The 27,246-nt window shown below is 32.0% G+C and overlaps 1 protein-coding gene and 1 long non-coding RNA gene across 2 annotated transcripts; both read right to left on the reverse strand.

Annotated features, from left to right (window-relative positions):
• Window positions 1-16,370: 16,370 nt before the first annotated feature.
• LOC105804108 (ABC transporter G family member STR2) lies at window positions 16,371-19,206 on the reverse strand. Its single transcript, XM_012636604.2, has 3 exons — window positions 18,724-19,206; window positions 17,549-18,261; window positions 16,371-17,453 (listed from the first exon to the last, which is right to left on the reverse strand). The coding sequence occupies exons 1-3, from the start codon at window positions 19,204-19,206 to the stop codon at window positions 16,475-16,477; spliced, it is 2,175 nt and encodes a 724-aa protein (XP_012492058.1). The 3' UTR covers window positions 16,371-16,474.
• A 6,360-nt stretch (window positions 19,207-25,566) lies between these two features.
• On the reverse strand, window positions 25,567-26,471 carry LOC128034944 (uncharacterized). The gene is made up of 3 exons (XR_008191295.1): window positions 26,299-26,471; window positions 25,941-26,025; window positions 25,567-25,827 (listed from the first exon to the last, which is right to left on the reverse strand). It is a non-coding gene; the product is annotated as an uncharacterized LOC128034944 (long non-coding RNA).
• Between the last annotated feature and the right edge of the window lie 775 nt (window positions 26,472-27,246).

Here is a 27,246-nt window from a genome sequence, read left to right on the forward strand (position 1 = left end):
CAAATTTATTTTATATAAAATTGCATATATTTATGTATTTAGTTCGTAATTTTAATTATAATTATTCAGATATGTATTTTGAAATTATATTTTAATTTTCTTTTCGATTCCATAAGGGTTGCTGACAGTCAAATGAGCTGTAACTTTCATCTTCATGGGGTTTTTTCTAAACTTTTTTTTCTTCAATAAGGGGTTCTTTTTTTAATTTTAATTTGTTTATTGGCCACATCTGGCTTCTTCTTATTTTGTATTGTATTATTATGCTCTTAAAAAAATTTCCAATTTAGTTATTATTTTATATATTCAAAAATTTATAATTATAAAAATAAAACAATTTAACCATTTTTTATAAATGTAGTTTAACATACTTTTTTTTTGTTTAATTTGTGCTGCTGTACTATTATATCAATTAATTTTTAATTTAATCGATTTATTAAGTTTGATTTTAAACCAATTTTTGGTCATGGTTACTAATTACAACAAATTTTTATATAATTGTTTACTTGTAGATGAGTGATCCAAAGCGAGATGGTTCAACTCAAAGTTCACAAAATTCTTCCCCAAGTAGAGATGATCAAACAACAACCAAGGAAAATGTTCGAAAAAAGATTACTCCAAAGGCAGCTTGTTGGAACCATTTCACCAAATTTGTGACTGAAGAGGGGGAGAAGAGAGCAAGGTGCAATACATGTGATGTTACTTACACGATGGAATCAACTTCGAGTTCTACAACGAATTTGAATAACCATTTGAAAGCATGCCTAAAAAGACCTCGAGGTAATACTTCTAATTCGAAGCAATCAGAATTAACATTTGTGAAGGTTAGCCAAGAAACAACGGATTTATCAACTTGGGTGTTTGATAAAGATGCTGTTAGAAAAGCATTGGTTCGTATGATAATTATGGATGAACTACCTTTTAAAATTGTAGAGGGAGAGGGTTTCAAATACTTTCTTTCTATAGCATGCCCACGGTTTAGTCTTCCATCTCGTTGGTCAATTAGAAGGGATTGTCTTGATTTATATAACTCCATGAAGAGTGTGACGAAAAATTGTTTTGAAAAAGATATAAGTAGAGTTTGTTTGACGACAGACACTTGGACTTCATTGCAGATGATATCTTATATGGTTTTAACAGCACATTGGGTGGATAATGAGTGGAGGTTGCAAAAAAGGATTATAAATTTTTGCCCAATATCCGCTCATAGAGGTGAAAGCATAGGTCAAGCCATTGAAAAATGTCTTCGAGATTGGAGGATTGAGAGGGTCTTCACTATTACAGTTGATAATGCATCCGCCAATAGTATTGCCATTGAATATTTGAGAACGAAATTGAATCATCGAAATGCTTCTGTTGCAAATGGAAAATTTATTCATATGAGATGTGTTGCATACATTCTTAATCTCATTGTGCAATATAGTATTAAGGATGCTTTTGTGTTTGTGGATTGAGTTAGAGGTGCTATGAGGTATATAAGAGCATCACCATCGAGGTTGACAAAATTCAACCAACGGGTAAAAGAAGAAATGATAGATAGTAAGGCTCAATTATGTTTAGATGTGCCTACTAGATGGAACTCAACATATATGATGGTGGCCGAAAAATATGAGCGTGCATTTGAATCTTATGTACGTGATGACCATAATTTTTTTCTTGACCTTACTGTTAGAGATGGAGTTCCTACATTTGATGATTGGGAAATTGTTCGAAGAATTATAAAAGTATTAGAGCCTTTTTATCATCTGACATTGAAGGTGTCCGGATCTTTGCATGTTACCTCTTATTCACTTTTTGAAGTATTGACGGATGTGCATTGTCTTTTTGATGGGTGGCAAGATTGTGGAGATCTAGACATAATTTCTATGACTTCCAAAATGAGAGAGAAATATAATAAGTATTGGGGTGAAGGAAACAAGATCAACATGCTAGTTTACTTGGCGGTCATCTTTGATCCGCAATGTAAAATGAGTTTTTTGGACTTTGGGGTGAACTTGGTTTTTCCTAATATTGTTAATGACATTATGAAAATGATTGATAAATATTTGCATTGCTTGTTCAATGAGTATTCTTCTAATGCCGGGAGAATTGAATTGTTTGAAAGTAGATCTAATTCTTCGACAAATCTTTGCAGTTCAATGGAAATAGATCAGTCAGAAATGAAAACAGGCTTGGCCAAACAAAAATACTTTAAGAAGAAGAAACAAGTTGTATTAGAAAGCAAATTTGAGTTGGATAGATATTTGGGTGAGGATGAAGAAGTAAACAATTTAAGTTAATTTGATTTACTATTGTGGTGGAAAATGAACAGTCCTAGATTCCCTATTCTTGCACAAATGGCTCGAGATATTCTTGCTATTCCTATCTCAACAGTTGCCTCGGAAAGTGCATTTAGCACGGGTGGACGTGTTCTCAATAGTTTTAGAAGTTCTCTAACTCCTCTCATGGTCGAAGCTTTGGTTTGCACACAAGATTGGCTTCGGAAATCTAATGATGCCATCAATCTTGAAGATTATTTTTATGAACTTCAAACAATGGAAGATGGTAATATATAAATTTTAATTTATAAAATAAGCTTTTGTATTCTTTATATTAGTAAGCATTCCCATAATTTAACTAACACTTTTGTTTTTAAAATTGCTGGACTTATCCAAAATACCCGAAAATCAAGAAGGTAACATACTTAGCATTAGTTTATAAAGTTAAATGTTTATTTAATTTATTTTTGCAAAATTTTTTATTATTTAACTAACTCATTCAATACTTTTACTAGATGTTTCAAGATTATCAACGGTGTTTGAAACACAAGAAAAACTTAAATGTTTCTATAATGGTTTTTGAACCGATGTGTTATTGTTATTAGTTTGGTTTGGTTTGTTATTGTTGTTGGTTAATTGGACTTTTGTTGTGTTCTTTTGGTGTAGGTTTCTATTGTATTTTGGACTTTTGCTTATGTTTTTTTTTGTATTATAATGTTGTTGTTTATTTCGATTCATGCTATTTACTTGGACTTTTACTTATGTTTTTATTATTTGTTTATTTGGAATCATGTTGTTTATTTGGGTTGATGTTGTGTTGCTTTTATTTATTCACTTATTTACTTCAATTTTTGTTGTATGATCATGTTTAAAAACTTTAAAGAATTATTTTTGAAAAATTACATAAAATAAACAACACTAATTTTATTTTATTTTTAAATTTAACTCGAACAAATATATTCGATTCGATTCGATTCGAACTCTATCTCACTCGATTCGATTCGATAAAACTTCAAATAAAGTTTGGATGATAAAATGAGATTCGAAAACTCGATTAACTCAAAAATTTTCGATTCGATTCGATTCGATCAAATGCTCACCCCTAGCCACAACCAACTGTTGATTCCTTTTCCCTAAGCTAGCCATTATGTTCTTCGACAGCCTTAAGTGTTTTCACACTTGCTAGAGGTTCCTTTCACACTCAAGGGCTGCTCAAATTCGTCTGTTCAGACCCAAAGACTATTGAAGTGCCCAAGCTGATATTTAAGAGTTCAAGCCTATTCAAATACTCAAGGCAGCACATTAAAGCCTTTTCACACCTCTTGGCTGAGTCTAGCCTAGTCCATTCAGCTCCATTCAACTCATTATTCATTTCAATTAATCAAGCTGGCCTAGGAAGCATCAAGGGACGTTTTGGAAGGTTCAAGGAAGTTTCCAGCTCTATTAAGCTAATACATGCTTCCATTTGGCTACCCAAAGTGCCTATTCGGCTACCTTAGGAATTCTATTATAAATACTTAGCTAATTTCTAGTTGTATGGACTTTTGAAACTTTGAATGAAATTTTGTTATTTTTTGTGAGATTTCTTTCTCTTAAATTTTGTCCAAAGACTTAGTTGGCTAATCTGCTAGTCAGTGGCGTCAACCCTTGTCTTTTATCGAACTCATCACTCTCATAGTGTGGCGTTCACCAAACTATACCTTCGGTTCTTACCTCTCTAGGTAACGGGTCAATGTCCTAATTCCATAACCTGAATCACCTTAAGATCATATAAGTTTTCTGTCAGCACTTCATTATAGTGTTGGTTCACTCTTGAATCTTAAGCCTATCTTCCATCCCATTCTCACTATCCATTTGAATCCTTCTGTTCCTTACTTAGCCGATTCCATCCCTATCTTTCCTAGCCATTTTTGAACCTATTTCCATCTCGTATCTACATACTTAATCAATTACTCTCTTAGCTAGCAAATTGGAACGATACTTCTACGTTCGACGATCGGGCACAACTACGACTCAACTCACCATACCGAGGAGAGATCGTATCATGCTCCATAAGCCGGTTCCAGTGAGGGATACGGGTTGGGGGTGTTACATTGTCGCCCCCTACATCCTAGTTTAACTAGTTAACTAGGATTTCATTTTTTTAGTTGAAATAAACTTCTACAATTCAACAATGGTTCTACCTTCTCTCCCTATAAATATATGACAGTAGTAGAGCTATTGACACAGAACTTTCGGATATCGTTATTTTGCTCGAAAATAGAAAGACTTTTATTTACTAAGAATTAAATATATATTCTGAAATAACGATTATGTCAGTTTCTATTTGAGAAGAGAGTTTTTGTTTTCACCCCAAAAGAAAAGATAACTATTTGTAGTTTTGTGTTTGATTTGAATCGTTCGAGTCTACACTAGAAGTAATTCGTGGTACGAGAATAGCGGAGAAGATTGTTTGGTTGAAAGTCGTGAATGGCAAGGATCTGTTTATCTGAAAACACATATATGATTTCGATCTAGAGTTTATTGCTATAAATATCACAAACTGGGTCGATTTTAAAAATTTTTATTTTTCGGTGTGCAAAAAACTCGTTTTTGAACTAGATTTTTCCAACCCCTCCCCCATCCCTCTCCCTCTCCTCCCTTACCCCCACCATCTCTCTCCCCCATTTTATATAATCTATTGGTTTTTTATGGAGTTTCATGATATTTCCTTCTCAACTCACATATTCTCAACACATGTTGTTTTGCTTAGTGGTTTGTCCTTCTTTTATGTCATGGCTCAACCAAGTAGCTACTTTTTCCGGACATTAGAGGGATGTATGGTAACTAAAAGTACAAATATTCAGGGCATCTCTATGCTCATGAGTAGCCCTCGTTTTAATACCCTGTAATGCGGTATGCAGTTTATTTGTTGGTGCTAGTGAGAATTTGGCGTTGTAGGTACTTAGGTTCTGTCTAAAAAAAAGAGCTTAACTTTAGCTTGATCATGGTCAAATTGAGGAACAAGTTAAATTTGAGTATCCTATATTTGAGTAGTTTGCAATCTTAATTGAATTTTTTTTCCTCGTTTTAGGGAGAGGGACGATAAGGGTAAGGGGGAGGGGAGAGGGAGGGAGAGGGAGGGAGAGGGATGGGTTGGGGCCGAGGGGGGTGGCGGTGGAAGGACAATGGACAGGGTGGGGGAGGGGAGAGGTAAATTTTTTATTATTTAATATTAATATAAAATTTAAAATAATTTTTTTAATTATATTTTAATAAGATAATGATGTGGCAAAATTTAATTGGTTAACACATCTTTTAACGACACTGACAACATGTATTAATTACAGTAATGAAATCAAAGTTTAAGTACCGAATTGACTAAAATATAATTTAAATATCTAATTCAAACAAACCTAATAATTTAAGTACTTCTTGTTGAATTAAACCTAATAATAATAACAATGTTAGATTCAGTTTGGATCAATTACTAAAAAGAAAGCTGATAGACATCATACGCAAAAATACAAATGTTTTAATCATATAACTAAGGTTTTCTTTTCATGTAATTTAATAGATGTATTCAAAATGTCTTAAAAAGTGTAAAAGGGTGTTGGGTTGCGTAAGGGAAGTCCACGAAAATTAGATTTAAAGTTCCAATAATCAATTCACAACCATCATATTTATATCTAATTTTTACACATAACAGAATAAAACTAAGCATTTGGTCCACCTTAACAACCATTAAATTGCACATTGACTGTCATTCAATTATTATCCTTCATAACCACAGCTTAGCTAAAACATTCAATTTTTAACTAAAACACTCCCTTTCTGCTGGTGGAGTTGCAAATTCGTTCCACCATCATTCAATTTTAAAAAAAAATAAAAAAATATATATAAAAGTTCGAGAAATTTTAAAAATATACATTCTTTTTAGAAATATATAAAATACAAAAGAAACACAAAAAATAGCATAAACAAATATCAATTTTTGAAAAAATAAAAAATATATATAGAAAATTTCTAGAAAGTTAAAAAAATATATTTTCTTTTTTAAATATATAAGCTTTCCTTTTTAAATATATAATATGACCACTTCCGCCACCGGTGTGCATGTACCGGGACAAAGAATCAACACTAAACAATCAAATATAGTGCGGTATGCTACAAGTGTACATGTCAATTGTAATATTTGTAATGTTCAATGAAACACCCAAGTATTCTAAGGATCGAACTCACAGGAGTCAGGGATTAAGTGATCCCTAAACAATTGGCATGCAATTAAGGAGTCTACCTAAGTACTCACTAAGTGTCATATTAAGGCAAACCATAATTGAGGTTAATTATGTTAATTAATTACTTAAAACAGAAAATGATTAAATTGTAAAACAAGTAAAATTACGAAATCAACAAATCAATAACAGACATAAGTTGATTCACTTACATGCTATTAATTAACCTTTGGGTTAGGGATCTAAATCGCTTGCACTTCTAAATTGGCTTAATTTTATCTCTTCGTCTCAATTTTACCAGGTTAGACAAATTAGTCCAGTTTATCTCTTGACCTTACCAAACTAATTCAGGACTATCAAATTGGTGTCCAATGAGATCTCCCCTCGATCTCACTCATCTAAATTTCCCCTTAGGGACGTCAATCCTAAGTTATGAAATCTATTCAATTTAGTCCAGATTTTGCAATTTAGTCTTTGAACCAAAAATTAACTAAACAAAAATTTCATCAACCAACCACAAGGATTTAGCTACTCATATTCATTCCTAAACAAGCAACTATCCAACATTCAAGCAAAAGGAACATCAAAGTAAACTTAAAAGAAAGTTGATAAAAATACAAGCTTTATTGCAAAAACTTGAAGAAAACAACAATGACAACAATTGTGATAAATAAAAGCACAAAAGATAAGATTTTTATCAGATAAAAATACAAAAAAGTTGAGCTATATTAGAACTAAGGATTAAAGTGCAAATACAAATAAAGTTTAAGGTACTAAATAGCAATTAACACCAAGCTATAGTAAACTTGACTAACTAACTAACTACTTAACCAAAAATCAGAAAAGCTAAAGTCTAAACCTTAAAAAGATGAAGAAAATAACTAAACCCTAAGCTAAAAAGATAATGGAACAAAAATAAAGTAGCTCCCTTTAGTTCATAGCCAAAAGTAGCTTTTAACATCTGATTACAACCTAAAATTTTGGATCAAAGTGCCCCTAGAAGTTGTATTTTGATTGGTGTTGGTATTGGACAAAAACTACCTCATTAAGACATTTTTCTCCTTGTCAGGCATCGGTATTGCGATACCCAGGCTCTGGTATTGCAACACCCACGTTAGTCATACATTGGGGGGTCCTCGATGTTTCAATATCGCGAGATAACTGGAAATAACTTCAATTTTCTACTCTTCAGCACTATCAGGGGTATCACGGCTTCCATGACTCAGTATCGCGATACCCCCTTCTGAGAGGTGATATCTTTGATTTCGGGCCATCCTCGATTTTCTACACCACTCAATCATATCGTTAGTTCCCCATGGTGCGTTTGACTAATTTGGGTCTAAAAATTGGTTTAAAACTAACAAAAATAATTTATTAACGTTAAGAACTAAAAATCGTCAAAAGTAAAGAATATATATTACTCAAGAATAAACTCGTTAATTATAATAGAGAGCCTAATTTGACGTATCAAATTATGACAAATTATAATACAAAAAGAGCAAAAATTTTAAAAAAATTGTAAAAATTAATAAAACAAAAAATTTAAACAAAATAAAAAATTGTAAAAATGTACTTTTAATATATGTATATATATATGATATATATACGCATATAATATGTTATATATATTTAAGTAAAATGTTCTTTGCATGACCATAAACTATTTTCTGTCTTTGTTTTGGCTATTTTAATTATTTTATTCCTAAAAATGCGATTTTTCTTGAAAAGAAGACATTCAAGGTTATTAAAAAAATACATAAATCTACATTCAATTTTATGTTCAATAGATATGTTTAAATTTTTTAGATTTTTCTAAAAAGTTACTATTTTAAAAATGTTGCTTTTTATTATATATTTAAAAGGGATGTGTATATTAAAAAAGGAAAATATATTTTTATTTTTTTGGAAAGCTTTTTACAAAAAAATTGAGATTTTTGTGTTTCTTTCATATTTTAAATATATTAAAAAGAAGGTATATTTTTAATAACTTTTTTATTTTTCCAAGTGGGTAATGTGGCGCTAGACCTATTCATGAGTCGGGTAGTCTGCCCAATCCAAGAATTTTTGCATCCTGGTCCGCTCGATCCGAATTCAATTTAAATAATAAAAATATTTTTTAAAAAATTAATTGTAAAACTATATAAAATATCAACTAAAATATATTTTTATTATTTTATTAATTTTTTCACAATGAAACGAACTTTTTGGGCGGGTTAGGCTAGGCTAAAAACGAGCCTGAACTTGAATTTTTATTGAAATCGTGCCTTAGCCCAAACCTCGGACTCTTCTACATGGCACATCATTTTTTTTAACAATGTTAACGACTCGAGTAAAGCAATACAAGATTGGAAACTTCAGATACCAAACTGATAAAAATAATTCTTTTAAGTACCTAAATGATAACTTAGTGCAATTTAGGAGGCAAATATTACATTAACCCTTCTAAAATTAATTTTTAGGCTACTGATAAGATCAACATAGAGTCATGGTTGAAACTGGAAAAGGTACTTATTGTCAATCCAAGCTGATCAATCAACTTCTCGACGCGTTGCCTCTTCTCGACTCTTGAGATGGGTCCGAGTCAAAAATAAGCAGCAAACATCAGGATCTCATAAACCTAAGCGTCGGAAACAACCTATCATGTTGCATTATATAAGCTGAAGTCCTTTTAATCAAACTTGGGCTCATTGGCTTTCCATCCAAAAACACCATACCCTTAAGGCTTCCACTAGCAATACGCCCAGCCAAACCATCCAAGAAAGTGGATTTGCTTGCACCAGTAGGCCCCATGATTGTAGTGATGCACCCTTTTGGTGCAGACCCAGTAATCCTATTCAACAAGTCCACCTTTTGGTTCATCCATTTCCCTTCTACCTTCTTTGTCACAGTGTATGTAAGGTCAACGTATTGAAGCCCTTTAGTGAAATTCAGTGGCCCCTCTCTTATATCAATCACTGTAGCAGGAGGATAACCATATCTATGATCCATTTTTTAACACTGTTGTGATTAAGCAACAAGTAAAAAATAGCGAAAGAAATTGAGAAATTGAAGACACAAATTTAACGTGGAAAAACCCCTCCAAAGAGGTTAAAAACCCACGGGCAAAGATAATTTTACTATAATGACAGAGTACAAAAGATGGAGATAAAAACTAAACCCCGAAAACAAATAACCCTGAAAACATAAATACAAAATTCTCTAAAAGTGTTATGAGTTCTAATCTCTAATGAGTATATTTTCTAAGGTTGTAAAAAAGCCTATTTAAATGCTAAATTCATAGGTCAAATAATAAAAAAATAATCTAGACTAATTAGAGTTTGATTGAAATAAATAAACAGAGTTTAACTAGAAGATTATTTCTTAAATTTAACTGACATAGGAGCCATACTTAATAAATCTCCACATTGACTCATATTTCCACAACCCCATCTTTGCCAAAGCCCGCCACGGGCTATCTTGAACTATGTAGGGAATTAACTGAGTCGAATCTGTACTTAGAAACTGGAAGACTTCTAGCCTTCGACTTGTACACAGCCAAATCAAAACTAACTCGGGTCTAATTTTCACAACATAGTGCCCTAACTTTTCAAAACCTGCATCCAAAAGATAATCTCTCTTCAACAAAATGATTATACATTTTTCCCTCCTATGACCAAGTTGCCTTCGCTCCAAACGAGTTGACTTCGACTCTGTAACGGATGAGGGACGTCCGATTTCACCGGTCATTGTAGAACTTTCCAGAATATAAAGATTGCCAGTTCTTTTACCTTTTAACAAGACGAGAGCTCCACGAGATACTTTAATGCTGCTCAACTCTATGTTTGTTCTACATCATTTCAACTCTAAAATACTCAAGGAGATGAAAAAACTCGATGTTGATTCTGCATCATTTCAACTCTAAAATACTCAATGAGATAAGATTCGTTCATAAATTAGGTACATACCTGACATCTGAGAGTGTCCTAATCGTCCCATTGTGTATCCTAATTTTAACAATACCAATACCAATTACCTTACAGGATGAATCGTTTCCCATACGCACAACTCTACCTTCAACCGAATTGTATGTGGAAAACCATTCTCTATTGGGACATATGTGAAAAGAACATCTCGAATCTAGGATCCACTCGGACGTAAGCTTGGAGTTATCGCTTGTTGACACTAACAAGAAATTATCACCGCTTTCATCGACCAAATTAGCACTAGCTATATCTTTCTCATTACTCTTAGTAGCTATTTTATTTTGTAGTTTATAACAATCTACTTTGATGTGACCTAATTTTTTACAATAACAACACCTTTTCTCTCGCTTCTTTGATGCTACCAAAATAGAAGCTTGCCTATATGCCTTGCTAACTAAACAAAACTCATTGTCTAGTTTGTCTCTACTCAACAAATGACCCTTCATATCTTTGAACGAGAGTTTGTCTCTGCCATAAATCAAGGTCTCCCTGAAAGACTTGTATGAATGGGGTAAAGAGCACAATAATAGCATAACTTGATCTTCATCATCAATTTGAACCTCAACATTCTTTAAATCATTTAAAAGAGTATTGAATTGACTAATGTGATCTATAAGAAGCTCACATTTGTTCATGAGAAACGTAAATAGACGTTGTTTCAACACTAAAAGGTTAGCCAGAGACTTAGTCACATAAAGAGTTTCTAACATTTTCCACAAGGTGGATGAGGTCTTCTCTATCAATACTTTCTGCAATACCGTATTCGCGAGGCACAACTAAATTGTAGACAAGGTCTTTTCATCAAGCTTTTCCCATTCTGTTTGATTTAGATTCTCATGCTTTTTCTCGGTAACAACATTTTTTAGGCCGGTTTGAAATAGAATTGACATCATCTAAATTTGCCACAAATTGAAATTCGTGACACCATTGAACTTCTCAATTTCAAACATTGTTGCTACCATCTCTGAACAGGCTGATATACAAAAAATTAAACTAGCTCTGATACCATTTGTTGGAGATCGACCCGATTAAGCAACAAGTAAAAAATAGCAGAAAAAATTGAGAAATTGAACACGCAAATTTAATGTGGAAAAACCCCTCCAAAGAGGATAAAAAACCACGGGTAAAGATAATTTTACTATAATGGAAAAAGAACGAAGGGTATAAAAGATGGAGATAAAACTAAACCCCGAAAACTCGAAAACAAAGAACCCTTAAAACGTAAACACAAAATTCTCTAAAAGTGTTATGAGTTTTAATCTTTAATGGGTATATTTTCTAAGGCTATAAAAAAGCCTATTTATAGGCTAAATTCATAGGTCAAATAATAATAAAAATAATCTAGACTAATCAGAGTTTGATTGAAACAAATAAATAGAGTTTAACTAGAAGATTATTTCTCAAATTTGACTGAAATAACATACTTAACAAACAACAGTAGGGTAATAATGTGATTTTTTTCCTTAATGAACTTCTAACTATAGTTGATAAGGTGATTGGGGGAATTAAAAGGAGGGAAGATCAACAGAAAATGGGGGTTTACAGCTGGTGGGGTAGATTAAGGAGGTAGTTCCAAAGCTTATACGAGGTTGTCTTCATTGAAGAGTTCGATTCTAGTCGTTTTGATCAATAAGAAAAGGACTTTTTGTACTCTTTATCCTCTCAATTTGCCTTTATCAGTTCTTTATTGTAGCTTTGGATTTTCCTTCCTTTTAACCCCATTTGTTTGGATGCATGTCTACACTTTCATGCAACATTCAGCAAATCAACCTTACATTATTTTTGCTTGTTTTGAGTTGTTAGAAAGTTAAAAACCTTTGTTTCCATTAATAATTAAAGCATTTTCCAATTACTTTGCTTCAAAAAACTTATTATGTCAACATCAACTTTGTTCTAGAACTTAATGTTTATCACGGTTAATTAAACCCTTTTTTTCTTCATAAAATGGAGTAATTAGTGAGGCATAGTTGCATCATTGAAATACTATCAAGTATTTTGAAAAAAAATAACAAGTATTAACAAAAATGATATATATTAAAATTTGAAGCTCAAACTTAGTTCATTTATTTTATGTGGTTATTTTCAAATGAAGTTTTCACGTTCTTTGGAGAAATCCATGGCCATTACAAGCTTTTTATTTTCTAGTAGAAATGGAAAATCAATGAGGAGAAACTCGGAGAGGAAGCTATTTTATCAAAATAACTCAAAAAATAAAATATTTACAACAATAGCTCAACTGTAAAAACAGTCACCTAAATGATCTGAAATGAATAGTGTTGAGGGGTTTTGGACACCCTATGGCTGACACATATATCCTCAATCTCCAAAACAAATCACCTAATGATTGGAAAAGTGTTTTAAAAAATAAATTTTTTGGTGTAGGCCATTGCATAGCCGGCACCCATGTATTTTTTTTTCCAGTATCTAAAAGAAATTTTAGATTTTGGCTTTGTCATGGTCGGCACCACTTTGGATTTTGTTATAAGGGCTTGTAGCAGGTTTGTTGATTTACGTGAAAGGAGGCTTATTCACGGGATTTTGATCAAATATGGATTTGAATTTGATCAATTAATTGGTGGTGCACTCATTGAATTTTATTCTGATTGTGAAGCTATTGCTGATGCTAAAAAAGTTATGATGGAGTAACAAATCCGTGTTTGAATGCTTCAAACTCACTTATTAGAGGCCTTATATAATGGGCAGGATTGATGATGTTGAATTGATTTTCAATACACTTGTTGAGGCAAATTTAGTTTCTTATAATCTAAAGATTAAAGGGTATGCTGCTTGCGGCCGAGTTAAAGGTTCAAAAAGATTATTTGAAGAGATGTCTCAAAGAACAATAGTTTCTACCAACACCATGATTTATGTATATTTCAAGAATAAGGAGATTGGTAAAGCTTTAAAGTTGTTTGAAGAAACACGAGGGGAAAGAAACCCTGTGACACAGAATTCAATGATATCTGGTTATATTCAAAATGAGCAATACAAAGAGACTCTAATGCTTTACATGAATATGTGCAAATTACAAATAGAGGATACAAGATCAACATTCTCAGTTTTCTTTCATGCATGTTCATGCCTGAGATCTTCTTAACAAGGACAATTACTTCATGCACACTTGATCAAAATGCCATTCCATTCTAACGTTTATGTTAGAACATCCCTTGTAGATATGTATCAATGATGCTCACAAGTCATTTTCCAGCATCTCTTCATCTAATGTGGTAGCATGGACAACTATTATTAATGGGCATGCACACCATGGGCTTGGCTCTCAAGCTATCTTACTCTTTGAGAATATTAAAAGTGGTGTCAGTCACTATAAAGCCAAAATCTCAAAAAAAAATTTAGATACAAAAAAAAACACATGAGTGTCGGCCATGCAATGGCATGAATAAAAAAAATTGATTTTAAACAATTTTTCAATCATCAAGTGAATTTTTAGGGATTGGAGATATGAATATCAACCATGGAGTATCTAAAACCTCTCAACACTATTTGTTTTAGGCCATTTAAGTGAATGTCTTAACTCTTTTAAGTCATTGTTGTAATTTTATTTTTTTAAATTATTTTAATAAAATAGCCCGAAGATGCTCTTTCTTTTTCGAGTGGGTTTGGTTGGGGAGTATCAATCAGGGAGAACTAAGATGGCCAAAAGTGGAGGAACCGGGGACAGGACATGACTGGCCGGCCTGGATTTGGAATGTAAATGACCCACGCGATATTGGGGCTGTGGCTACACTCCTTGTTGAATGGGGCAGTCTTACGAGGTCGTTTTAAGGAGTTTGGGTTGTAATCGTTGGTATTGAGAGTGTTGTTTCCTTTGAAGTTTGCATGGAAAAGGGAATGATGGAGACAGGTCAGTATATAAGTGAATTAAAAGTAAATAATTTAAGCCCGTCAGATTGGAAAATTAGCTGAAAAGGTTGATTTTAAAAGTTAATTATGCATTTAGGCGAATTTTTCTTAAATTTAAAAAATAGATCAATTTTACAGAGAGAAAAAGAAAGGGTAGTTGAAGTGGCAAACCAACTAGTCTTTTGAAGTCAAAACATCTGGAAACTTTATCCCGAAGGAACACCATGAATAGCATATTTCTATATAATAACTAGCCATGTAAAAAGGCAAAAACGAGCTATGAAAGCAAAGATGTCTACATAACTTACTTCATAAGGAACCAACAAGAGCTTTGAGCAGGCATTTTCCTTATAAAAGGGGTCTATTTTGGTTGATAAATAGAAGTGGTCGACAGCAATAAATAGAACATTGAATGGCCATGGAAGTCCATTAGCTTTCCAAGCAATAAAAGCTTGTATAACGGTTCGTAATAACAACTTCTAGTGCAGGAAAACCATTCTGAATAATGAAACTGAATTTATGGTAAACTGAGGTCTGTAAGCAGGATGAGAAGTTTTGCGAACGAAAAGGAGTTGTTCTTCGATGAAAGAAGAGAAGAAGAAAAAGCAGATGGTGAAGATGACGAAGAAAACGCGTTTAATGATTCTTTCCATGGTTTCTTTTGGGGTTCATTACTTAGGGATAAACAGAGGAAGCAAAGAGGAATATCCAGTAGATTAGTTATATGTTTGAAGGCAAGTGCGTCTGAGGAAGTAATTCCAAAGTTTTTCTATGCTGACAGAGGCGATTATAGAGAGGGGCATGGCCGCCCCTTAAAATAGAAAATTATTATTTAGGCTTTTTAAATATTTTTAAAATTTTAAATTAATAAAAATAAAATTATATTTTATTTCCCTTAGAACTATAAAAATTTGATATAATTCTTTAAAAGTTATAAAGATATAATCTTATAAAAAATTAAAATTTCATTCCCCTTAAAAAATGGTTCTGAATTCCCCTCTATGCTGACATGTTGAAGAATGAAGCAAATATTTAATCAACAAAAAGAAAATGACATCTTGTTGTCTTCATCCTTTTGGTTTTGGCTTTTATACTTGCTAGTTCTAGAGGACAACTGGCTCTTTTTGGCCCTTTTCTTTTTCTGATAAATCATCCTGTTTTTATCATACCCATATTCATAAGCCCAACCTAGGTTCGTTAACCTAGAGATAGCTAGAGAAAGCAAAGACGAATATCCAGTAGAATAGTTATATATTTGAAGGCAGGTGCGTCTAAGGAGGTAATCCCAAAGTTTTTCTATGCTAACATGTTGTTGAAGAATGAAGCAAATATTTAATCAACAAAAAGAAATGACATGCTGTCTTCATCCTTTTGATTTTGGCTTTTATACTTGTTGGTTCTAGAGGATAACAGGCTCTTTTTGGCCCTTTTCCTTTTCTGATAAATCATCCTGTCTAATCACAACCAAATTCATAAGCTCGTAAACTCTTAGTCTTAAGAATAAGATGCCTATCAGTTAGAGGAATTTGTATCTTTAACACAGGTTTAAGACAAGCTTAATCTATGTATATATAGCTGAAAGATGGATTCTTTGTTTTGTCGAATGGATCAAATATATAAGTCAACACTGTGACAGTGTTTAAGTTGGTTAGCCTGTTTTTGGTTGGGTCTCTTCGATGCTTACAAAGATTGGGAGGTATATTCCAAGCACTAAACATTGTCCCTTGCTGATACATACATACTGCCAAAACAATTTGCACTTTCGTACATGTTTCTCTTTTTGCAGTTTGATTGGGGTATGATAAATAATTTGCAAGGTCTCTTCCATTGTTTGTTTCCATGATTTCTTGTTATATTGAAGCCTGTAGTCAGTGATTCCAACCAAGCTTGCAAAATTAAACTAGCGATTTCTTGTTGACTATTTCTTTTTCTTAACGTTGATTATAGAAAAAAAAACATAAATATACTTAATTTAGTTGATTATATTTGTTTTCTCCCTTGGTGAATGTATCTGCATTGATGCTAGCTCATGCATTCTATAAGTATTATCCAAATATCTTGACAAGAAAACAATTACATATTAGTTTACTCAAAAAAAAAAGAAAAAAAAAGAAAAAGAACAGATCACTTGGATGAAGCAAAATATTAAGCACTTTCAGCATCATCCTTTTCCTTGATTTGTCTATGTCCTCTTGTTCTTTGATCCGAAACGAAGCACTATGTAGAAACACAACCTATAAAAAGCAGCCCAACCTATCATTATAATAACATTTTCCCACTTCTTGAATTCTACGGTACTAATTTCAAGTGAACTTAAGATGCCAAATCCGGTCACAGGTTTCATGTTTGGATCGTAACCAAAAGTTTGATTAGTCTGATACTGGTTCATCAAGAGCCCTTCATATGGATATGTCATGGTGGAAACCTTGTTCATCCATTTCCAGTACACCGGAATGTCATGGCTATTCATGAAGTAGCCACAAAACAAGAAAAAGAGTGCGGTAAAAGCGATGACTGCTGCGTACCCTAAGATATAGTTAGGCACCACTGAGCTCACAAACATCACAAATGAGTTGGTTGAAAGAAGGGAGGCATAGAGAACAATAAAGAAATAGTAGAATGGTCCCCTAAGCTCCAAGGCTTTCCAAACAATACAAGCATAGACACCAGCTTGTAGTGCAAGGAAAGGAAGGTATGTGATGAGGCCCGCTATGGTGTAAGTAGAGGCTCTATAGGCATTATGGGAAGTTTCGCGAACAAAAATGAAGCGCTCTTGGATGAAAGCCGGTACTGCATCGTTGGAAGAGAAGAAGAAGAGACAGACAGTGAAGATAACAAAGCTAAGGCGATTGGTGATGCCTTGCACGCTGATTTTCGGGTTCATGAACATCGTAGCCATCATAACGCCCATGACAGTTAGGACTACAAGTCTGGAGAGAAAAAGCTCAGGTGTACGCCTAATGTTCTTGAAGTTACGGCGCATGAGAATCCAAATCTCTGGGAAGATGGAATTTGCAAATTTGGGACCCAAGTGTTGAACTGTCTTCGGAGCAACATCTGGAGTTAGGTAATCATTTTCGTTCACGGTATAGTCGCTGCTGTGAGGTGTCGGCGTCCCTGGCAGGATGTCACTTGAGTATGTATAATAGCCAGGCGATGAACTGCGTAACTCATGGAAGAATTTCAGGTTATTGTCTCTAAATATAATAACTTTTCTTCTGAAGGTCCAAATTGCTTAAAAATATAACTGCTTTACCTCATTGGGTTTGGAGCTTTTTGATCAGTACGTTGCCTTGTGGGGGTGAACCTGAGTTGGTGCACAACTCCTATGTGGCTAGCACTCCATGACCTTGATGTATTATTGTATGGGCTTCTCACACTACGATCAAAACCATTATCGGAATCTTCACTTGCTTTCAATGCAAGGCGCCTGTTGTTTTTCCAATCGTGACCACGATTAGCTGGGGGTGGTGTTGGGGCAGCTGTTGAAACAGACATTTCCTCTTCTGTCAGTTGTGGTGGTTTTCGTCCGCTTCTTGCAAATTCAGCAACTACCTCGACTCCGAATTCAGATTGATCATATTCTTGTATCACATCAATAAGGAACTCTATTGCACTTTCACCCTTGGGGACCTTTCTCCCCATTCGACTAAGATGTAGAGTGACATTTTGCGGTGATCCTTGAAACATGAGCTGGCCACGAGCAAGGACAATCATATGATCAAGGAGCAGCTGGATTCTAGATGAGGGTTGATGAATCGTGAGGATTACGGTGCTACCAGATCGTGCAATGTCCCGCACCTTCTCGATTACACTGTAAGCACTAGTAGAGTCTAGACCCGAAGTTGGCTCATCTAGGAAGAGCAAGGATGGTCCATGAATTATGTCAACACCGATTGAAACTCTGCGACGCTCTCCGCCCGAGACTCCTCTAGTCCCAGCATCACCTATATAGGTGTTCCATGAGGACTGCAAGAAACCAGGTAGTTAGAGCTTGCACCTCTTGAGAAACATAGTTTTCTGGTAAATTCATGAGAACTGTAATTTATTAATCTAGAATCCGTTAATGCACTATTTATCCAAAGCTTTCGAAAGAATTTTTAAATAATAAAAATATTTTTTTTAAAATAATTGTAAAAATATATAAAATATCAACTAAAAAATATTTTTAATATTTTATTTTTTAAAACAATCATTTTGGGCGGGAGGCTAGGCTGAAAAAGGGGCTGGATTTGAATGTTTTTTAAACCGGGCCTCAACCCAGACCTTGGACACCTCAACATGGCATGTCTTTTTTTCTTTTTAAGTCGTTAATGAGCGGTTAGTACAATTTAGGGGGCAAATAGTACATTAAACCTTCAAAAATTATTTTTTCAGGCTACTGATAAGATCAACATAGAATCATGGTTGAAACTGGAAAAAGTTACTTACTGTCAATCCAAGTTGATCAATCAATTTCTCGACGCGTTGCCTCTTCTCGACTCTTGAGATGGGTCCGAGTCGAAAATCAGCAGCAAACATCAGGGTCTCATAAACCGTAAGCATCGGAAACAACCTATCATCTTGCATTATATAAGCCGAAGTCCTTTTAATTAAACTTGGACTCATTGGCTTCCCATCCAAAAACACCCTACCTTTAAGGCTTCCAGTAGCAATACGCCCTGCCAAACCATCCAAGAAAGTGGATTTGCCTGCACCACTAGGCCCCATGACTGCAGTGATGCACCCTTTTGGTGCAGACCCAGTAATCCTATTCAACAAGTCCACCTCTTGTTTCAACCATTTCCCTTCTACCTCCTTCTGCTTTGTCACAGTGTATGTAAGGTCAACGTATTGAAGCCCTCCAGTGAAATTCAGTGTCTCCTCCCCTATATCAATCACTGTAGCGGGAGGATAACCATATCTATGACCCATTCTTTAACACCAGTAGGGAAACAATGTGATTTTTTTTCCTTAATGAACTCCTAACTGTAGTTGATAAGGTGATTGGGGGAATTAAAAGGAGGGAAGATCAAGAGAAAATGGGGGTTTACAGCTGGTGGGGCAGACTAAGGAGGTAGTTCCAAAGCTTATATGAGGCTGTCTTCATTGAAGAGTCCGATTCTAGTCGTTTTGATCGATAAGAAAAGGACTTTTTGTATTCTTCATCCTCTCAATTTGGCTTTATCAGTTCTTCATTGTACCTTTGGATTTTCCTTCCTTTTAACCCCAATTTGTTTGGATGCATGTCTACACTTTCATGCAACATTCAGCAAATCAACCTTACATTACTTTTGCTGGTTCTGAGCTGTTAGAAAGTTAAGAACCTTTGTTTCTATTAAGAATTAAAGCATTTGCCAATTACTTAAACTTCAAAAAACTAAATATGCCAATATCAACTTTGTTCTAGGACTTAGTGTTCATCACGGTCAATTAAACCCTTTTTGTCAATATCCTCAGCTACTATGCTGATTCCTGATTGAGTAGCATACAGTTCTTCTTCTCTGTGTTTCCCTTCAAAAGCTCTGCATCAGACTCAGAGCTTTCTAAAACAAAACTTATGATCCTGTTATGATGAGTATATTTTTTTCTAAAAATAAAAAACATGATCTGCTATGTTTAATTGTTTTCCACAGGCGGTTAACGAGACTGGCCACAAGTTCCGAGAGACCATTCTTGCTCTTGGAGGTGGAAAAGCACCATCGGAGGTTAGTTTAAGTTATTTTTTTATATAAAAATAAAATTATCTATAGAGGAATTCTTTTCTAAAAAATAATTTAGGCTTTTAGAAAAAAGAATTTATTTTACATTGACCTATAAATCATTTTCCGTTGACTAAACTATTTTCTATAAAACAAATATAAAAAATATTTTTCATAAAACTTTACATGATAAAAAAATTTACCCTAAGTGTGTCATTCACAAAATGGTAGCCACACCTTTGGGATTTTCTCCCCATTTTATTTATAACATGCATTTAAGCACTGAGCCCTTTGAGACTTGAGCTAAAATAAACAAGGAATTGGATGCCCACTGTGACAACTGTTTTGAGTTTTTTTATGTGGCTATAATAAAGCCTTTCCTTCTCAAACAATGCCTGAATGGCCACATGGAGACCTTTCCTCAAGGTACTAGCTGTTTATTGATAAGTTAATAATTTGTACTAGTTCTCATGTTACGTGTGTTTTATACATGATTTTATGCATTTATTTTTAAAAAATTAATCTAATTTATAATAAAAAATTATTAATTAAAAAAATAATTTAGAGAATAAATAACATTTTAAAAGTAATGAAAATAAAAAATAGAAAACAACCCATAGTAAAATATTAAATAATCAGATAAAAGAATTTATTATTTGAATATGAGTCAAAATCAAGATAGTCAGTACCATATTAACGGATGTACTATTTTCCTACTAATATTGGTATGTACTAATATTAGTCTGTTCGTGTACCGTTTGAATGTATCGCTATTTTTAAAAATATTTATAAATATCAAATAATGAGATTAAATAAATCTCAGATATAAAATACTTATTAAAATTAAGCTTTGGTTCTAGTGATAAAAAATATTTTAGAGATATTAGTATCATTGGTTTAAATATTATAATATGTAAATTTTACAATACCAAAAATATAAAATACTCATCAATTATGTATAATATTATTTAATAAGATTCAAAAAAAACAATCCATCATTAAACAACCTCAAAATAAACAAATAAAAAACTATTTCATAACTTAAACAATAACGCCGTCCCATAAAAAAAATTCCATAACCTAAACAATAATTTGATCCCATACTATGCATATGAATTCCATAATTCAACAAACCCAAAATAAATAATTTAAATTTAAATTTAAATTTAAAATATATTTTAAGTTTTTTTTTAAACCGATTGGTACACCATATTCCGACTGATTCAAGTGAAACCAATTAGTACGATAGGTATCAATCGAAATTTGCACCAGAAAAGAACCTAAAATTTGTTGTTCTAGTTACTATTGAAATGAAGCATTCCGGCCGTTATCGGAACATAATTGACTTTCATGGTCAAAATTTTACTTTAATACTTCATTGCCTTTGACATTATATTTCACAACATAATAATAAACAAGATTCACAATTATATGTAATTATTATTAAAATTAAATAATAGTAAAACTATCAAATCTCAAATAATAATAAAAATTATACATTTTTTGGTGATGGAAAAACAATAAAGTTAATCAATTAAAGGGTACTAAATTTGAGATTTGGCAACTCTCATCCGTTCAAAAGTTTGTCCAAACTCATGCTTTCATATATACTAGCTTCCAATGTCACATGTGTATGTGATTTTACGCGTTTAATATTTAATCAATTTTTTAATATTATATTTCTAATTGTATTAATTAATGTAAAATAATATTTCTTGTTTCAATTATTGAATATAATTAAAATATATTAACTTATCAATTTAAATATTATAATATAAAATTTTCTAATCATAATTAAAACAATTTTAACGTATTCAACATATAATATAGTTTTAATCTATGTAATTAATGTAAGATAACATTATTCAAAATAATAACTAATTAACATAATTAACTCTAATATGAATTAAGTGATAATTAATATGCTTAGAATTCTATTCAATAACAACTCTATTTCACATTAATAAAATTAGTGTTCTTCTTTTCTTCATCAATTTTTTAAATAATAATTATATTTATATTTAATTTCTTTCCTTTATCTTATTCTTAGAGTTCGATTCAAGTAATAACTCTATTTTAAAATTAACACAATATCTCTTAACTAATAATTGTAAATTATATTATAACTATTTTTAAATGTGTAATTCTCATGACTTCAACATCTACTAAAATATAATTACTTTTAAATTTATAATTATCATAACTTCTATTTAAAATAAATGGTATTATCGTGAGTTAAATATTTTTTCTAAACTCGTGCTCTTATATATACTAATTTCTATTGCACATGCGTTGCATGTGATTTCAAACATTTAATTCTTAATTAATTTTTAAATAACATATTTTTAATTATTGTTACCTTTCATTGATAGTGACAGTTTGTTTTAGTTTTTAAATAATATACAAATTGAAACTATATAAAAAAGTAAACTATAATATTAATTTGAAAAAAATAGGTAAAGCAACATACAACAATTTTATAATAATTTATGATAAATACGAAAATATTCACAATTAAAAAAGAAACAGTTTTAAAATGATTATTTCAAACCATATAAATAACTTACAGAAAAGAAATTTTAAATTACAAATGAAATTATACATAAAAATATATGCAAATTTATAAATTAAAAATATACATGATTATGTACATAAAAGTATCCATAAAATATACATAAAAATACATATGACAATATATAAACAATGTTATAAAACAATAATACATAAGAATATACACAGGGTTATGCATAAATGTATATAAAAATACATAAATAAAATAACATTAACCTCAAGACATTCATAAAAATATACATAAAATTATCATGCTTATTATCCTAAAGAAAGAATTTACCATCATAAACCATTGCCGTGTATATATATATTATGCATTATATAAATAAGAGTTATATATCGTATATAAATTCAACACAACAAGTTTATTTTGTCAATCAACAATTATAAATAAACCATACTTATGGTATAAATATTAATCATACCAATCATACATCCATAAAAAAGCGGTATACATCATATATATATATATATATATATATGACAAAATAAAAAATTGAAAATAAAATTGATTTTATCGAGATACATAAATATGAAATCTTAACATTAACAAAAATAATGGGGACAAAGTGATATGATGGACACTTTTGCAATTTCAAAATTTTAAGAGTTTAAAAAAATTTTGGAAGATTAAAAATAAAATATTTAATTTCCATGTCATTAAGAATTTCAAAAAAAAAAAAAAACCTTCACACCTACCATCTTAACCACCACACTCAACCACCACTCAATTCGCCATCACTAGTGGAACAACCATTGGCCTCCACCATCACCACAATTTCTAATTATATCCACCATCTTCCCCATCACCACCACAACTTACTGCACCATCACATCATTACCACCTCTCCTACAACCCAAATCCCAACAGCCACCACCATAAAAGACCCAAAACCCTATCAACACCATTATGTCACGAGACATAAATCAAAGCCTGTGATCATTGCTCATAGAACGTCTCATGGAAGTAAACTAATTAAATGAGGCTTATTTGACCCACTTGAATTGACCTCACTCATGGAACATATGGAGAAGCATATCTACTTGAAGCATTGGTGGTCCAATGAAGCACTCCAGTAAAACTAGAATTACTAGGGTAATTAATGTAAATCCTAAGGGATAAATATGTAAAGAGTTTAAATCCCTTAAGACTCTTAATTGTAGAAATGTTCTGATCTTGACTGTCGATGTAACTCAATTTGTACAGTTGGTTTTAGAGAGCTCAACTATAAATAGGGGTCTCCTCCTTTATTTGTAATAATCCCATTGATAATTAAAGAATATATTTGAAAGTATTTACTCAAATATTTGGTGTGCATTGCTTTATTGTGGCCTTTTTCTATTCTCTCGTTGCTCTTTCATTTCGAGTTCACTTCCGCTATATTTTTTTGGTGCCTTAGAGGATTTTCGAGAGAATTCTTACTTTTTGCGTTTTAGGTTGACTTAGGCAGATTTGAAGCAAAAAAAAATTGTCTAAAGTCGTGTGGTTTGCCAAACTTAAGTTCTAGCCCCGTGACAATTGCTTATCCTTCAACAACTATACCTAAAGCCCTTGCAACCAAAATCTTTATCACTTAATAAAAATGAAAAAAAAAACCCAAATTAGAACGTGAAAAAAAATTAGAATAAGTCAGAAAAGAAAAAAGAAACAAGAAAAAAAATCAGAGGAGAAAATTCAAAAAGAAAAAAGAAAACATAAAAAGGAGATTCATCTAATAGAATCAAAGCCTTCAGTGCTCTCCTTCCAAATCCGGATGATGGGTTTAGCATCAAGACCGAGAAGAATGACATACCTCGGAGTTGAGGCAATTAGATGACCGGAGAAGGAGATTGAAAGATATTAAGCTCTTGGTTTTAAGATGAAAGTTGAAGAGTTTGTATCCAATCAATGCAAAACTAACCAGAGATTTGAGATGAGGGGTAAGAGCGGAGAGTTTTGATGTGTCTGGTCGCTAAAGAAGACCATTGGAGCATGTGGCGGCGACAACAATAGCAAGTTGAAAGAGGCAAAGATTTGATTTTTGTTTGAGAGGAAGAAGAATTTTTTGTGGAAAGCTAAAATTTTCATGTAATTTTAAAAAAGAAAATATAATATTACGTGGAAATTTTATAAATGGTTTATTAATTATAAAAATGCTAACTCAAATTTTGTTAGTCAAAATACCTTAGAGTGGCTAAATGAAAACAAATGGTAATGGGAGTGCTTAAAATGAAAACTTAAATATATATATATATATATATATATATATATATATTATGAAAATATTTGAAGTCCTGCTAATGAAATTTTAAACTTTACAAGTAGGGTTAATGATTGGGAAGTGTACTATAGGGACATAATAAAATATTAAAAAATATATTTTATAAAAGGAGACACATGAAAATTTTTAAGTATGTGGAATAAAAAAGTATATTGTCAATATATCAAATACTAACTCTATATATATTTGAACATTGATCTATTTACATGACTATAAAATTTAATTAATTTTATATTTTTCTATATTTTTATACAATTAATATTAACATATTTCATGTTTCAATTATGCACAATTAAATTTTACATAAATTAAAATTTTCTAAATATTTATTTTATTAAAATTTTCTAACAGTTCATTATAAGCTGCTATGATTTTTTTTATTATAAAACTTTTGATGCTAATTTTTTTAACATTAATTTCATTATTAATTTTTATCATCTGTTGTCATTGATACAATGTTTAAAATTATTTATAATCCCTCCTTAACTCTTAAATAAAAAGATAATGTGTTTCAGCACACTCAAATCTACGACTTCTTACACTGACAACAATACCGATATCAATCGAACTAAGACTCAATCGACATGTTAAAATTATATTATCACTCTGATTAATATTAAATAATTTATTTTTTAAAACTGATTTGACCAAATAATTAATCATTATTATAAGTTAAGCTGTTTTAATTTCTTTTTCCCTTAATATATTTGTTCAGCACCCGTGGTTGATATGCATGACTTCTTTAAATACTGAAAAAGGAATTTTTAGAAAACACTCATATTTAAATGAAGAAAAAATTGTCAAAGACTAAATAGAGAATTACAGGGATAAAGACACATCAACATCTTCAAGAACATACCAGAAGCCCAAACCACAAAATAAAATAAACACCACTGATATTTATAAATTATTAAAATATTTTCTCCATGGGGGTGCATTAGAGAGATGATCAGCTCACAAAGATGATGGAAGGATCACAGCAGCACTCATCAATTAGACAGCAGCAACACAAAGCCGCAAGACTGCAAACAAATTCAAAACCAAAGATTGAATTAAATTAAAACATATCATAAATTCATATTCTTTTTAAATTGAAGTATTGAATTATGAGCAATAGAAATATATACACACATACCAGCCCTCAAGGAAACCAGGTTCTCTCCTTGGAGGTGGAGCAGCATACTGTGGTGGTGCCATCACTGGGGGACGTTGATAATAACCTAAAAGTTTCATACATCAATCAACAAATAAAACCCCCAAAATATTCACATTAATTAAAAACAAGAAACCAAAAGAAAAACCCATGATCATGAAACATAGCAAGGGAGAAGAAAGAAAAAAAAAAGAAAATGTTAAAAGCTTAAAATGTGAAAAAGATGAAGCAGGTTTCTTTTAAAAATAAAATAAAATTCTTTAGCAGTAATGTAGAAAGTGAAAAGTTTACAACTTTGTACAGTGTAAAATCTAAGGGAAAAAGCAGAAGAGTACACTACCTTGAGCAGGGTAAGGATAAGCGTAATTGGGATCACTCATATTTGGAAACTATAAAACTCAAAGATACAAAACACACAGAGACAAGGTTGTAGGTAGGAGGAATATAGATTAATAGAAGTGGCAGTATCAGAAATTGAGTGGGAAGAAGGGTTCTATATGTCAAAAGGGTAAATCCCCCATTTCTGCTTTTTATGTATGGTTATATTTGTGTTATTAAACATATATAACTTAAATTTAAAAAAATATATATTTCTTATCATGTAAATATTAAATAGGATAGCATAAACATAAGAGATTTGATAGGAATTTATTTCTACGGTTTTTATTTTGATTTTATTCTCTTTATTTCCTTATTTCAATTTGTAATTTGTAGTATTCTTATATTTTAATATTGGTAGTCTTGATTTATCATATAATAATTATTTTTTTTGGTGAAAAGTAAAACAAAATTATATCAAATCAATTGTTCAAAAGTATCATAAGTTTGGGGCCCCGTCACCTCATAAGGAGGCATATCGAAAATTTGTAAGCTTGACTTCCATGTAAGGCAAACTTTAGCAATCTGTCCGCAATAAGTTTGTTTTTCTAAACACAACTCTGATCCCCACTTTCCTTCAAAATGCATAATCCTTTGAACCCTTCTAAGAACTGTGATGCCTTAATCTTCTAACCCCTTACCGGTCAATACCTTAGCTACGTCTGAATTGTCTACCTGAATTATGACCCGTTTGCATCCTTTATTTAATAGAATGAGGAGCCCATCTAGAATACCCCAGAGTTCCGCCTCAAAAGGAGTACAATTGCCCAAGTATCGATTATATCCCAAGATCTAATTACCGGCCTGATCGCATATCAATCCTCTAACAGAAGCATCCCTAGTGACTCGCTCCACTGCACCCTCGGAGAATAGATAGACCCACGTTCCTTCAATGTGCTTTTCATATCCC

This window comes from Gossypium raimondii, chromosome 11 (genome assembly GCF_025698545.1).
Source record: "Gossypium raimondii isolate GPD5lz chromosome 11, ASM2569854v1, whole genome shotgun sequence".
NCBI lineage: Eukaryota > Viridiplantae > Streptophyta > Magnoliopsida > Malvales > Malvaceae > Gossypium > Gossypium raimondii.

Bases quoted from the DNA above. Each gene is read 5' to 3' on its own strand.
- LOC105804108 (XM_012636604.2), bottom strand. From the start codon at position 19,206: ATGGGTCATAGATATGGTTATCCTCCCGCTACAGTGATTGATATAGGG. The intron at 18,262-18,723 runs GTAAGTAACTTT...GGTTTCTTGCAG, and splicing joins TTGATCAACTTGGATTGACA to TCCTCATGGAACACCTATAT. The intron at 17,454-17,548 runs GTAAAGCAGTTA...TGAGTTACGCAG, and splicing joins AAAGCTCCAAACCCAATGAG to TTCATCGCCTGGCTATTATA.